Genomic DNA, 15,319 nt, shown 5'->3' with positions numbered 1-15,319 from the left:
TGTAGCGACCAATCAGAGCTCAGCTTTTATTTCTTAAATGGCTCAGATTGGTTGCAGTCAACAACAAGGCCAGTTCTTTCTGTCAGTTTTGATAAATGAGTCTCAGTGTGGCAGATTTATGAAAGTCTAAAAGAAAAAGTACAAGTTATTTGTTAATTTCAGTATACACCAGAAAATGTTTTTGTATGAGCGGTTGATGTATGCTGTCATCTAGATTGATAAATCTTGCAATGTATTTATTTCTTCATCACAAAAACTGCTTTTTTGTGTGTTTTTTGCTATCTAATTGGAGTGAAAGCTGGCGAACAATAAATTGTGTAATGTATAAAGTGTCCAGTGTATATTTTTATAATGGTGCACTTAAGACCAGGACAGGGTATGATTTGAGATTGGTGATACAGAAACAGTTGAACGCGCTGTGCTACACTGTTTCCTTAACCTTTTATCTGCCAATGTTGCAAAAGTGAAACAGTGGATTCACAGTTTCTGCCTTGCTTTGGCTTGTATTAGCCAATAGATGTCAGCCTGTTTTTGTATGTGTAGACATGTGTAGCATTTGCAAGTTTAGTTGTATCACTCCCAATATAACCTAAATAAAGTATGACACAAACATAGCAGGAGTGGATTCTTATTTGGCAGGTAAAAGGTTATCGCTCATTCAGCTGTTTCCACGGTCCCACCCGCTGTACACAGCTGGGTGGGGGAGGCAGTTTTGAGTTGTGGGTGCCACATCTGGGACCTTGTACCTATTACACTATTATACTATGAATATGCCATAAATGTAGGAGATGGGAAGGCCCCCCTATAATGATTGACAGACTGGTAAAAAGAGAGAGCGGACCCCACCTGTGACAGCTTAAAACCTACTTCTACAAGGGAGCAGCACGTAATTTATAAGCCAAAACCTGCATCCAATAGGTGGCACTGTAGAGGCATTAATCCATTTTTCCACTTGTATAAATTTCCCAGAAGAGCACGATTGGCCTTATATGTCTCCTCACTAGGTGCTCTCCCTAAGGACAAACCATACCCTTTCTGACCCACATCAAAGGACTCTTACCTAGCTATACCAGCAAACCTACTGCATACAGACGAGGGGAAAATACCCTGAAATGGCTGTCTGTATATGGTTTAACTTTTTTCCTTCTGGAGAAGATTCTAGTTTGGGATTATAGTCCCTGTCATTCTTAAAAGGCTTGTTGAAAAGTCTGACACTGACTTGCAGGAATGCTGCTTTTCGATAGGTGGCGCTGTAGAGACTTTGTTCCATCTTCCCATTTCCTGAAGTCATATAAGATGCACATCATCATGTATTTCCATTGAATTTTATTAAATACTGTAAACACATCTCCCCGCTCACACAGCAGCACATTTATTCTTAATACTTGTTCTAGTTTATTTTTTAAACATCCCCATATCACATAATTCAGCGGCTGCAATTGTGTGTGTGTGTAAACATGAATGATACATTTTCTGTTTCATAGGATGTTTCCTTAGATAGTCCCCTGAACTCAATCTCGATATACAGGAAACCAAAGAAATTGTAAACGTAGTACATTTTATTATCTTGACGGCTTAGTGAAGGATGTGGTCTGTTTCAGAACTCTCATTGTCCTAAAAAAAAAAAAAAAGTAAAAAGTTAATTGTCTGTTTAGAGAGCAGTCCTCAACTGTCATCCATTCTAGAGGAGCAGTGACCATCTCTTCCACTTGGCAACTGTTGTGAATTTGGGCCTTGCTCATTCTTACCATTGGTAGGAACACTACCTACCAGACCATCACTGATGTTACTATAAAATATGACTGACATGTTACAAGGGGTTTACTAAAAACTTTTATAAGTGATTCTCTGGTGTCAAGTCATTTGGAAAGATTACAATTTGTGTTCTTACACTATCATATATAACTTGTTCTTTGAGTATGGTTCAACCATATGTCATCAGTACTTGCCTCCATATTATGGGTTGGGAAGAGTATCTTCTCTCCTTAAGGAGAGCACACAGAGCCCTCTCTGCTGACACGCGCCACCGTCGGCTGCTCACTACGTTAGTGAATATCGGCCGGGGTGCTGCGGCTCCCCTGCCGGTATTCCCTCAGCAGCACTGCTAGTGGTGCTGATCCCAGGCGCACACTGTGACGTTAGTGTGCAGCCAGGATCCTTCTCCCCTGATGTCTCCTCTTAGGTTCTGCGAGAGGGGATGAGGAGGTGTCCGGCAGCACACACTGACGTCACAGTGTGCACCCAGAATCAGCGCCAAGCAGAGGAGCAGCGGCGCTTCAATGATGAGGAGGGGGTAAGTATGTGGTTCTCAGGAGGGCACTATCACTACTGGGGCTGATATAGGGCATACTATTAGTTAGTGTTTCCCGCATCAGCTCCAGTAGTAATAGCATTAATACTGGGCCGCTGTGGGATGTCACTATTACTACTGGGGCCCGCTGTGGGATGTCACTATTACTACTGGGGGCCGCTGTGGGATGTCACTATTACTACTGGGGGCCGCTGTGGGATGTCACTATTACTACTGGGGGCCGCTGTGGGATGTCACTATTACTACTGGGGGCTGCTGTGGGATGTCACTATTGCTGCTGGGGCCACTGCGGGATGTCACTATTACTACTGGGTCCGCTGCGGGATGTCACTATTACTACTGGGTCCGCTGTGGGATGTCACTATTACTCCTGGGACCACTGTGAGATGTCACTTTTACCACTGAGGGCCACTGTGGGATGTCACTATTACCACTGGGGGCCACCGTGGGATGTCACTATTACCACTGGAGCCGCTGTGGGATGCCTTCTATTACCACTGGGGCCACTGTGAGGTGTCACTATTACTACTGGGGCCACTGTGAGGTGTCACTATTACTACTGGGGCCACTGTGAGGTGTCACTATTACTACTGGGGCCACTGTGAGGTGTCACTATTACTACTGGGGCCACTGTGAGGTGTCACTATTACTACTGGGGCCACTGTGAGGTGTCACTATTACTACTGGGGCCACTGTGAGGTGTCACTATTACTACTGGGGCCACTGTGAGGTGTCACTATTACTACTGGGGCCACTGTGGGGTGTCACTATTATGACTGGGGCCGCTGTGGAATGTCATTATTACCGCTGGGGCCGTTATGGGGGTCACTATTACCACTGGGGTATGTTTACACGTGGCAGAAATGCTGGCAAATTCTGCAGCTTTTCCGCATCTAAAAAGCAGTTAAAATCTGCACCCTGTCTATTTTGAAACAATGGAAGTAAAATTATTTGTCGTGATTAGCCCCGTCCCTGAGATGTTGACACTTTGCGATAAATAAGTGGGTTTCGGGTTGCAGTTTGGGCACTCTCTAAAAGGTTCGCCATCACTGACCTAGAAGGTGAGTGGGGAGAATTCTAAGGCCATCCATGCTCCTCTGGGAAATATGAAAAAAGAAGATGGAACAATACCTCTGCAGCACCACCTATTGGAAGGCAGCCTTCCTGCAAGTCGATGTCAGACTCTTTATAAAAGTCATTATAACAATGGCTGGGAATTGTCACATGTAAGGAAGAGGAAAGTCCAGCACTCCCATAAAAATAGAATCATCTTTATTATTTCATCAAAGGATGCTGTGACCAATAGCTAGAATATAGCTCGAAACAGGTAAGAATTGTACTGTATATTTTATCCTGTGATGAAATAATAAAGCAGATTCTGTTTTTACGGAAGTGCTGGATTTTCTTCTTCCTTGTTACATATGACTTTCAAGCTGATTACTGGCAGCTGTCTGTTGCACTCCTTACATGGAAAGGCCATGTAAGATGCAATGCAAACAGTCAGGTGAATTTGAACTCTTGAAGTGCCTCCGTATTATGTCATTAGTTTGATTTTGTACTGGACAAATACTAATCCGTATTATATCAATACGAGGGCAAAAATAGGTAATACTGCATTTTTAAAAATGGCCGTGAAAAATAAGGCCATGTGACATTAGCTCTGTATTATGGTCTACAAATATGGACCAAATCTGGAGTTAAAATACGCTTGCCTGAAACCATCCTTACACATTTAAACTGGGGAACCTCCATAATGGCATTATCAATTACCTGCCTACCAACTAGGTTCCTCGGATGTCCATCTCTACTGAGCAATATAGCATTGAAACTAATTGATTTTACTTAACTACAGCTAACTTAAGGCCCATTTACACGGGACAATTATCGTTCAGAGTTCTTCTAATCCCTGTGCTCCCACAGGAGTTTGAAAAATAGTCATCCTATGTAATTGCATCTAAAAATCTGAACGACTAGCCGTTCAGTGTAAACAGCAGTCGTTCAGTTCTGAATGACTGTCAGCTACCAGTGTATAGAGGCCAGGGGGGGGGGGGGGAGGAGCGCTCTACACTGGCAGTGCTTTCAGCGTTGCTTGCTCTAGTGTAACAGCACAGGAGCAAGCTTCACTGGGATAAGTGTCGGGCATTGTTTTGCCCAACATATGTCCCATGTAAATGGGGCTTCAGAAATCTAATATATTTTTAAGAGATTTAATCAACTTTGACTGGACCTGCCAGCAAGCTACTGTCCACAGGACTGACAGTTATCTCTGAGGAAAACAGAATGAGACAGGTATATATGTGGTGTCAAACGGTCTGGCAGCTGCTCATCTTCATCCCTTATTTTTGGATTATCTTTAAGTAGCTTTAGAATTCGAGGAGGAACTCAGGACTTTGCTTGGTAAGGATCCATTAATTATACACATTATAATAATTACATTATTCTTACCTCAATTTCATCTAAGAAAGGGGTGCTGACGGCATACACTGGATTAGGGATGGACACCAATGGAGGATTTTGTAAATCTATGTCTCCGTTTTCTTCCTATAAACAGATACAGATTGTCAGCAACTCAGTGGTCAATGGTATTAGAAGGTAAGTAAAATATCAGGTCATATCGGCTGAATGTTATATTTCTCGTCCATGTCATTGAGGGACATACAGCAAGACTTTGTATATAGCTTCGTCCACCAGGAGACTGCCAGTACATTAAAAGAGTGTTAGTTCCTTCCTCCAGATATACCCCTCCTGCAGGCACTGAGCTAAATCAATTTTAACTTAGTGTCCGTAGGAGGAAGACCACCAGCTCTGCAGGTCTTTACTTTGGTTGTTTGTTTGTTTTTTACTTTCTTCCCTTTCAGGTTGGAAATAGAGGGCTGACATCAGATCACCCTGTTACCGCACATGAGGAGGGAGAACAGAGTGGCCCTAACCTCTCTGCTGCTTGCCGTACCTCCAGAAGAAAAGGAGGCACAGATGAGCCCTAACTTGACTTTGGCCGCCAGCGCCAGCGTTCCCCAACTATAGCGAGTTCCAGGTGGAGCCCTCTCTCCCTCATCAAAGGGGAAAAAAAGCAAGAGGGGAAGTGGGAATACTGCTGGACTATGGAGGATGAGACCATCATCCGGAATGGTGAGTATTACAGTTGCATAAGTATGGGCCGATTTCCTACCAATCCCCACTAACACGCTCCTCCCGATGTCCAAGGGGAATATACCTTCTTCACCAGTTCCCTAGCACCTCTTCTACCTCCCGGCAAGCCCATATCACTTATTCAGCTTTGGTCAATGTCGTGCCCATACACAGGGATGCAGCGCATATGAGGACGGGCCTGGCGATCTCGTTTTATCGCTTCGGTAAGCGATCCTTCTGTCCTTCTTTCAATAATTCATGGAGGAGCTCCTCTGTGTCTGATGGGACAGGAAAAACATTGGAGAATAGTGGTAGGAGGTGGACTTTTCAACTCTCCTCTTCCTGTCCCAGCAGGGTCAGAGGGCAACATCCATGTGTGCTGTCAGGATGGACTGAACGGTAAATCCAGTTTTTTCATAGTGGGCCTCATTGTTAAAACCAAGTTCTGAAAAATTAAAATTGCCCCTACCAACCAATTTGCATTGGAGTTCTACTGCACATAAGACACAACGAATCATGAAGTTTTATTGGGGGTAATTTTTTTTTTAGCATTTATAGTTTTTTTTTATTAGTATATCTACACTAAATTAAAGTACAGGTATGGGTTGTACAGCGGCTACAATGCTGTGAACCATTGAATCTGGGGATCACTGGTTTAACAGTGCAGCTACTAAAGTGGCCACTAGGGGGCTTGAGAACAGACATTTTAGTCAGTCTGTGTAGCAGGGAAAGCTTTTATCTGTGTTGGAACTAGCTAATTCGACCAATTGGAAGATACCTACGAGGGCTCAGTAAGAGAAGGGCGATTCACTCAGAAGGCTTTCCTAGTCCTGGGAAAAGATAGGTAATCTCTGTGATGGTACGTAACGAAACTTGTGTGCTGATTTTCTGTGGCACTAGGCCTGGTAGCAAGAGCATTGCATAATGTTTAGTTAGAGGTCAGACGGCCAGGTGTTTGGATGTCATGAACTGTGAAATGTGGTATATAGCGTAAACATTGCTGTACTGTGAAGCAATGAAGACTGGTGATGTTAGATCTTAAAGGAAAACTACGTTGTGGCCGTCCATTCCTGAGTGTGTTGCCACCCGTCTTAGGACAAAAGACGGCAATCCTGACCTGACTTATTCCCCTAATGTTATACTGGACAAATCTATTTTATGAGATTCTGTTCACATCTGTCAGGTGGTTTACGTTATAAACACAAAACACAATGCAGTGCTGGATCCTCTTATGCAGATGTGAACATAGCCTTATTTATAGTGTCCTGGGTGATGACATGTATGATATAATATATTTAATATATTTAATAAACTCTGTATAACGTGTGTAGTAAACATAATTGTTGCATCATTACGAACCTTCAATCTCCTAAAGTAAAATCCTTTAGTCTTCTTCTTGTAGTAAAAGTGACCAGCAGCCACTCCAGCCACAGTCAACAGGATGATAGCTATGACCAGTGCGGTAGTAACTGGGTGAGAGATTTGGCTGTCTTTTGCAACCTAAAAAGTTAGTATAATACAAGAGATTGGCATTTATAGTGTAAAATTGGTAATCTTATCATGGATCAGTACAATATCAGACAGGTAGGTTTAAGTTTTACCTGCACAGGTGGAGCAACTAATGGTCCTTTTATTATATGGATGATTCCATTGAAGGCCGGGATGTCCCAATAAAGAATGACATTATCATTTACAACTTTAGGACACTGGAGGGGAATAAGAATACAGACTTGTAGCACCTTGATGCACTGTGGTCAAAACATTTTTAACCCCTTAAGGACCAAGCGTAATGCGCTTTATGTACTAAGATGAATACACTCAATGAGCGCTAGGTACTAAGAAGTGAAAGTGTTTCTTCCACTACACGACCCGGCAATCACATGACTTCCAGCAGATCCGTGTTACAGCAGAGCTGCAGGGTCCTGGCAGACCCTGATATGCTCCGTTAGTGACTATGGATGCCCCAGCTACAGTTGAAAAGTTTGTAATTAAAAAAAAAAAGAAAGACCATGTGCATTTCCCCCAGAGGTGTTATTTGACGTCATGTGGGTCATAGATGGTAAAAAAAATGTTTACAAAAATAAGTTTAAAAAAAATTACAGAATAAAATGAAAATATATACATAAAAAAGAAAATGACCCAAAGCCGACGCCAACCAAAGCAGTCGCCATATGCACCATGTAATCCGAAATCATACATATTGTATATCAAAACGTCCGGACCAAAATGAGGAACCCGTTCCTGTACTTTAATTTAGTGTAGATATACTAATAAAAAAAATATATATAAATGCTAAAAAAAAAATCACCCCCAATAAAACTGAAAAACGGGAAAAAAAAGGCAGTGAAAAAGATATTAAAAAAATATCCCTATATGTCATGGAAAAAAACCTGCATCTAAAATAATTTTGTTAGCTAAGGAAAAAAAATAGGGCAGTAAAACCACCACATGGGTAGAATCTTTAAAAAGTGTCTTGTCCTTTAGGTACAAAATAGCTTGGTCCTTAAGGGGTTAGGGCCAGCAAGATTCACATAGGTTTTTTCTTCTTTTAGCTAAAACACAGGAAAGGATACAAAAAGGCTGCCTTCACACCGGCATGGGCGATATTGAGCCGATATATTGCGTCTTGCAACACACAAACCTCACGGCAATGTGAAAGCAGCCAGAAAGAGAGTGATACTCAGACTTTTCCTTTCTTTCTGGTTCCACATATGAGTTTAGCTTTAAAAAGAAAAACACATAACTACCTTTGTGAAGTGAGTGCCATTTACTTACCGGGGCTGTGGAACAATTAGTAGTATGTGAAATTAAAAGGTTGTAGCCTAGTTTAGAAAGCATAGTACTCCCATGTGTAAGATTTGAGTACGGCACCAATATATCCAGCTTAGATATGTGATGCTCCAAGTCCCGCAATGTTAAAGTCTGGAAAAGAAAATGAATAACACGGTTTTATTTATTTGATATTATTATTTAATATTTTTATATAATATGGATGATTAATTTATGCTCATCAAGGTTTCCCACAAAATATTGATGTAAGTAGGCGTTTCCAAAGGATGTTTTACTATGCTGTGTAATTATGTTAGGGGTTCTATTGCGAACCCCAATACTAAAAGAAATAGAACCATTCCCTTACATTAGTGAAGAGACACCATTTTGACATCTGTTTTGTAAGAGTGAGTTTGTTTCCTTTAGGCTGCATTCACACAGGGCGGATTTGCCGCGGTTCTGCCGCAGCAGATCCGCCCGCGGCCGCTAATCTCGGGATTAGCCAGCCATGTGGATGAGGTTTCTCAGAAACCTTGTCCACACGAGACGGCTAATCCGCTGCGGTAAATCCGGATGAAACCGCGGCTGCGGCCGCCGCAGCCATGGTTTCAAAAGAAGCAGCATGTCTGTTTACTTTCGTTTTTTTGTTTATTTATTTTACGGCCCCGCTCTCCTCTATGGGAGAGCCGGCTGCAACGGAAAAGCATGCGGCCGGACCGCTTCCGTTCTCCCGGCGGAAATCTCGCGGTTTTTGCTGCGGTCAAACCGCGAGATTTCCGACAAAAATACGCCCCGTGTGAACCCAGCCTTATAGTTAGAGAATAGAACAGCTTAGTCAACTACGCCATTCTGTGCGCCAGATATAACAGAATCCTTGTAAAATGGATTTCCCATTGAAAGCACTGGGATGCAGATTGTACGTCAATTTTTCATATGGATTTTGAGGCAAAACTCACTGTTTGAACAGGTTCTGTCGCCCACATACAGTACGGGCCACATTGTCCCGCAGGCTACACTTGTTGCCAACTCACCAAAGGGGTACTCCCATTTGGAATATTATGGCATAAGGCTAAGATGCCAACACAAAATGATCGGTGTATCTGTCCTCTGCGGTCCCTACTGTTTCTGAGACTAAAAGGACTGAGGGCACCCTAGCTTTTTCCATACAAAGTGGTAGTTGGGCCCTTTAGTGGTCAGGAAGTGATGACAACCTAGTAATATAACATAACACATAATATAACAAGGCCACTTTGAGAAGCGTTTTTTTTCACTCTATATTTGGGCTGTATTTGTAATGCATAGCTAATGGAAATCTATGCATCTATTTACATGGCCATATTTTTGACAACACAGCAAGAGCTACTGTTATCCATTTTTGCCTCCATATTTGCATTTATAGGTTTTTTATTGGGAAATATGGATCCATATTTACTCAGTAGAAAATAATACCAATGGAAGGAAACACAGAGGCAAATACTGATGAAATAGTGATGGCATGGTTGCAATGGCTATGGAAGCAAAAAATGTGAAGATGAAAAAGGTATGTTTATGCTAAAAAGTACTTAAAAACAGCTATTAACAGCCTTTCTGTACTTTTGGTATGAAAATAATTCATTGGATAATCCCTCTAAAGTGAAGAAAAATGGCCCTAATGATAAAATCGTTTCTTCCTTGTCAGACGTAGCTGCAGCGTATAGCCTTTTAGGGTATGTTCACACGTAGCGGATCTGATGCAGATTTTCAGCAGCTGGAAAATGCAGAGCAAATCTGCACTATTTGGTGCCGATCCACAGCAGAATTTACTGCTTCAACTGAATTCAAATTAAAGAGGTGAAATCGGCAGTGTATTCATATCCAAATCTGCATCAAGCACTGCTGTACCAAGTCATCATGTGTGAACGCATCTATAAAGTCTTGGAATTGTGTCGCCTGTGAAGTTGTTAAATCTTACATTTGAAAGCTGTGAGACTTGTCATATGACTGTCTTTACAGTCCTTCCCGGGTCCTTCCCAGGATATCTGCTGATGTATGCAGACATTAGAGATGAGCGAGCACTCTCTGATAAGTCAGTTACTCGAGCGCGCATCACTCTTCTCGAGTAACTGCATCCTTGTTTGAGCAGGCTCGGGGAGGGGGGGGGGGGAGAGTGAGAGAGATCTCTCTCCCCCCCTGCTCACCCCCCCCCCCCCCCCCCGAGCCTGCTCAAGTAAGAATGCAGTTACTCGAGAAGAGTGATGCGCGCTCGAGTAACTGACTTATCCGAGCGTGCTCACTCATCTCTAGCAGACATACATTTTCCTAAGGCAGATACTGTTCTAGAGTGGCTTGCAAAAGTATTCAAACTCCCCGATGTTTTTCCTACTTTGTTGCATTACAGCATGGAATTAAAATGGATTGTATTTCAATTTTGTGTAACAGACCTGATAAATTATCAACATTTTTACAATGGAATGAAAAAAAACAACTAATAAATAAATTAAATTAAAGCTGAACTGAAAATTGTGAGTGCCCAATTTAAGCAAAAGGTGGCTCTACTAGGTATTGACTTTAGGCACATTGGGTGTAATACTTAAAGGGGTTGTACTAGAATTATCTTTTGTCACTTGTCCTTAGGATAGATGAGAAAGGTCTAATTTGAGGCTTCCCCGTTGAGCCCAAGATCAGAATACCCATGTCCTCTTCTCGTCACTGTGAGGATTCTTCTTCACCCGCAGTGATTTCACATTGACGCTATCTATACATGGGGGAGCGTGATATCACACTCGTGAACATGTGATTTAGCCCCTGATGCAAGGCATTTTTCAGGCAAAAAGGCCTTCCATCAAATCTGTGAAGTTCTGATCTTCTCGCGTGATAGAGGATTGGAAGGGTTTCCCATTGATTTCAATGGGAAACCTTGCATCACACTTGCTTGTACATCGCACCGCATGCGAAAGCCATGCAATGCATTAAAAATGGTTGCATTGAAATAAATGGGCAATGTGTTCCGAGGAACGCAATAAGATAGAACTTGCCACGTATATGACATGCCATGTATATGACTCCATTCAAAATAACTGGGTTCCAACAATGCACAAATCTTGCATGAGTGTCTGAGCCGCGTGGAACTGACTTGAATGAAGTGATGACCACACTTGCATGGCTGCTGCCCATTTCTATTGGGCTGACAGAAATAGCCGAGTGCTTGTAGTTGGGCATCTTCGGCAGTCACACTGAACATGAATGGAGCAACACCATGCATGTGCAGCCCTCGCTCAATTCCATCTTCTCCTCCTCCTAGCTGATAGAAGTTACATTTGGTACAACCCCTCTAATCACATTACATTCTCCATTTCTTGTCTTATTATTTCTGTCACAGTATAAATATTTTGCACCTTCAAAGTGGTCAGGGTGCTGTGTAGGTTAAAGTGATACAACTCTCCCAAAATCCCATTTTAATTCCAGGTTATAATGCAACAAAACATGAAAGCCACCAAGGCAGTGAATACTTTCACAAGGCACTTGTATGGGTTTACCACCATCTAATGTAAATATTTAGTTAGACTGCAGACTTACCGCATTGTCATCCAAGCTGGCATCATCTGGAACAAATAAGGTTCTATATGAGGTTCGGTTTGATAAGACGTCTATGAATTCTGAACCCTGGGAGTTGATCATGCCATTGTCTAAAACCATCTACAAAGAGACAACCACCCAAATGAAATATAGTTAGAACATGACATTGGATATGCCAAAATGTGTAACAATTAAAGTTGCTCAAACCACAGAGGCTACAAAGTAAAAACTCTGCTAGAAAAAAAGCAGACTGCCATGCAACTCAGAGCTCAGAGTAGTATAATTATTAGCTGATTACCCGGCGTTGCCCGTTTATGTTTTGTTAGTTTTTGAGTTGTGTGTAGTGGCCAGCGCTTGTAACTGCAGGTGCAGCTTGATTTTTAACAGCAATACTAATTTTTTCAATGTTTTTATTTTTTGATGCAAGGATTGGGATTTTTTTAACTTTTATTATTTTTTGTAATTATCAAAAAAATTTTAAACTCCTTTTTACTATTTTGTCCACATAGGGGACTATAACTTATGATCCTTAGATGACTTATCTTGACAGGCGTTCTATTGTTTTTCAGAAATGATAGTGACAATTAAGTGATTTACAGATGCGATCAGAGTTATCTGATGGAAGGGGTTTCAGCTGTAAAAGACAGCCGGCACTCACCGTGTATGCTGAGCCTGCTTAATACAATGGCACTGAACATCTTCCATACATGTGTGGCGCATGTTGGAAAAGGGGTTAATATTGCACATTTTGGTGGTATTGGTTGTGGACTTGTGCATTATAGTTCATGTAGTAACAGGATATACACCAGCATATTTATTGTTATAAGGTATATTGTGACTTATACATCAGTCTATATTGGCACTAAGTATACCCTGTTCTGAATGCCTGTAGGTTTATTAATTAAAGGACATGATAGGATTTTTCGGCCTAAGGTTGAAGAGTGAGATCACCTTTATAAGAGTGAGGGTGGCTTCACACGAGCATGTTTTCGTGCGTGCATACTCTCGCACAAAAACACACTTCTATTAGAACCAATGCATTCCCTATGGTGTGTGCACATGTCCATACTTTACAGGTGCGTGCCTGCAAAGATAGGACATGCGTGCACCACAGGCAATGCACGCATTGTCTTCAATAGAGCCGCGGCTGCTTTCGGCGGCTTCATTGAAGACAATGGTCTGCCGGCACTCCTGAATTGTTTTTCAGGGAAGGGCTTTACATATAAGCCCTTCCCTGAAGAACAAGCATTTTAGTGTAAAAAAAAAAACAACTTACCTGTCCGCCTCTGCCGTGTCCCCCGCGAGGATAAAGAGCATATCTGCGCATGCGGCAGATGTTTCCTTCATCCCTGCGAGGAAAAAGAACTACCTGCTGGACCTGCCACATCTGTGACATATACAGCAAAGGAATTCTTCATCCCTGCGGGGAATAAAGAATTCCCTACCACTGCTGTCACAGATGACAGCTGCGGTAGGGTATCCAGCTGCCGACATCCTGTAATTGTTTTTCATGGAAGGGCTTTAAAAATAAGCCCTTCCCTGAAAAACAAGGAAAAGTGGTCTTGAAAATAAAAAAAAATAAAAATCATACTCGCCTTCTTTCAGCTACCGGGGCTCACCTGTGTCCTCCCTGCGCTGTCCCAAGCTCTGCAATGCAGTTCTTTCAGCATGTGAAAGACTCATTTGAACGAGCCAATGATGTATCCTCCTGTCTAAATAGGCTGCACGAGAGCGAACGAGCTAGCATAACACGCTTTCATTCTCTCGTTCAAACAAGAATTGGTTCGTCTAAAAGGACCCTTAGGTTTTCTCTCTGCACTGTGCATGTTCACTCAATGTGCTCCATAAAATACATGAATAATACAACTTTTTGTTTTATTAGTTTAGTTATATTGATATCGAATACAATCAGCCCACAGTTTATTAGAAATCAGTGCAGAAATCCAGGTCATTCTAAAGAGTTCCCTTACTTTGTGTTATATGTATTTTCTTTAAAAAAAAAAAAGAACAATTTAAGGCAGGAATAACTTACAGAGTAAAATTTTGACAATCTAGGATTTGCCTCCAAAACTTGTAGCAAGTTTCCATTACAAAAACTCCCATCACCCACGTAACCATCCGGACATTGACAATCCGTGTCTGCAAAGAATCAGAATAATTATGAACACTTTACACACTATAACAATATTCTATTTAATTGAACAGCACATTATCAGTGTAATGGGGTTTATCCTGTCATAAACATCTCCCTTAATAACAGGGTTGAATCTGAGGGAAAAAGGGGGTAAGATGGCAGGGTATATACCCTGAGCACAATCAGGAGAAGGGACGGTGGAGGGGAGAGGGGAAGACACCAACCAGTCGACAATCATAAAAGGCTATCTGCTTTGGCAGTTTCCCGACACGCAGGGCTCCTCCAGTTACATAAAATATATGATTTCTAATGACTGAGGTGCCCTCCGTGTTGTGAAGTTGCCGAGGCAAACCGCTGCATTGATGGAGAAGAGGCAAAAGACAGACAATAGAAGGCCCTTTAGAGAAAAGGACCTTACACATCAACAGTCACATGTAGTGTAGGAGTCAGGCTGAGGGCTGGACTGCTGGAGAAGTAAAGAACTAGGATGATGATGTTAGTCACGTGTAGGAGGAGTCAGACTCCAGGCTCTGCTGTTGGGGCGCTTTTCTATAGTTCTACTTTCAGTACAAGCTATGAAAAGTCCTTAGAAGCAGGTGAAATAGATTTATCACTGTGTGGGAGCACAGAGGAGGGCACTAATACTGTGTGGGGGCACATAGGAGGTATTATTGTTTGGTTTCTTCTTGTTTGTTGCATAAGAGGTAGCCAATGATTGACTGCTGCCTGGCTATTAGGCCTCATGTCCACGGGGAAAATAAGAATTAAAATCCGCAGCGTTTTTCCCGCACGCGGATCCGCGCCCCATAGGAATGCATTGACCACCCGTGGGTAGATAATTCCCCTCGGATGGTATTTAAAAGTGAATTTCAAAAATTCTGGAGCATGAAAAAAAGGGACATGCTCCATTTTAGTGCGGATCATGCATGCGGGCGCTCATAGAGCACATAGCTCAATTGATCTCCCGCATGAAAAATAAAAGACAATTACAGTGCATCCGCAGCCCAAATCCGCATTACAGATCCCCAGCGGATCGGATTTTCCCAGTGGACATGAGGCCTTACTGTGCAGAGATTGAGTGCCAATCATTGGCTGGATGGTGGGGTGGGTGTGGCTAGTCTGCAGCTCATGAATATGCAGGACTAGTTTTGGGTCTGGCTGCTGCTAATAAAATGCAAGTTTCTCCAAAATTACTGCACAGATACACATAGCAGGCATATTACAGCAATCAGTGTGACAAGAAGTAAACCTATGGTGCTTTCACTGGGGGCTGCAAAAAGATGGTGGTAGATTCTCTAAGTATATTCTTTTTAGTTTAGGATGGTTTGTGATTAAGCAAAATAAAAAACAGCGCAGTCTTGTATTGTGTTAACCATTAAATCTCTGCTTTCTGGGCATCTTCGAGTCAGAGTTCTAAGAGC

The 15,319-nt window shown here is 42.2% G+C and overlaps 1 protein-coding gene across 2 annotated transcripts in view; it reads right to left on the bottom strand.

The window, feature by feature from the left end:
• Positions 1 to 1,317: 1,317 nt before the first annotated feature.
• STAB1 (stabilin 1) overlaps positions 1,318 to 15,319 on the bottom strand; it is a 201,738-nt gene continuing 187,736 nt past the window's right edge. For both annotated transcript variants that reach the window (XM_066596318.1, XM_066596319.1), the window contains 7 exons: positions 13,797 to 13,903; positions 11,765 to 11,884; positions 8,216 to 8,362; positions 7,042 to 7,146; positions 6,800 to 6,940; positions 4,757 to 4,852; positions 1,318 to 1,614 (listed from right to left, as the gene is read on the bottom strand). In XM_066596318.1, the coding sequence (XP_066452415.1) occupies positions 1,576 to 1,614; positions 4,757 to 4,852; positions 6,800 to 6,940; positions 7,042 to 7,146; positions 8,216 to 8,362; positions 11,765 to 11,884; positions 13,797 to 13,903 (755 nt within the window). In that variant the 3' untranslated portion in view covers positions 1,318 to 1,575. The remainder of the gene's footprint in view (positions 1,615 to 4,756; positions 4,853 to 6,799; positions 6,941 to 7,041; positions 7,147 to 8,215; positions 8,363 to 11,764; positions 11,885 to 13,796; positions 13,904 to 15,319) is intronic.

Source organism: Eleutherodactylus coqui, chromosome 3 (assembly GCF_035609145.1).
Source record: "Eleutherodactylus coqui strain aEleCoq1 chromosome 3, aEleCoq1.hap1, whole genome shotgun sequence".
Lineage (NCBI taxonomy): Eukaryota > Metazoa > Chordata > Amphibia > Anura > Eleutherodactylidae > Eleutherodactylus > Eleutherodactylus coqui.
The sequence above is the reverse complement of the archived record's forward strand: the minus strand, read 5'-3'. Positions and strand labels throughout refer to the sequence as shown.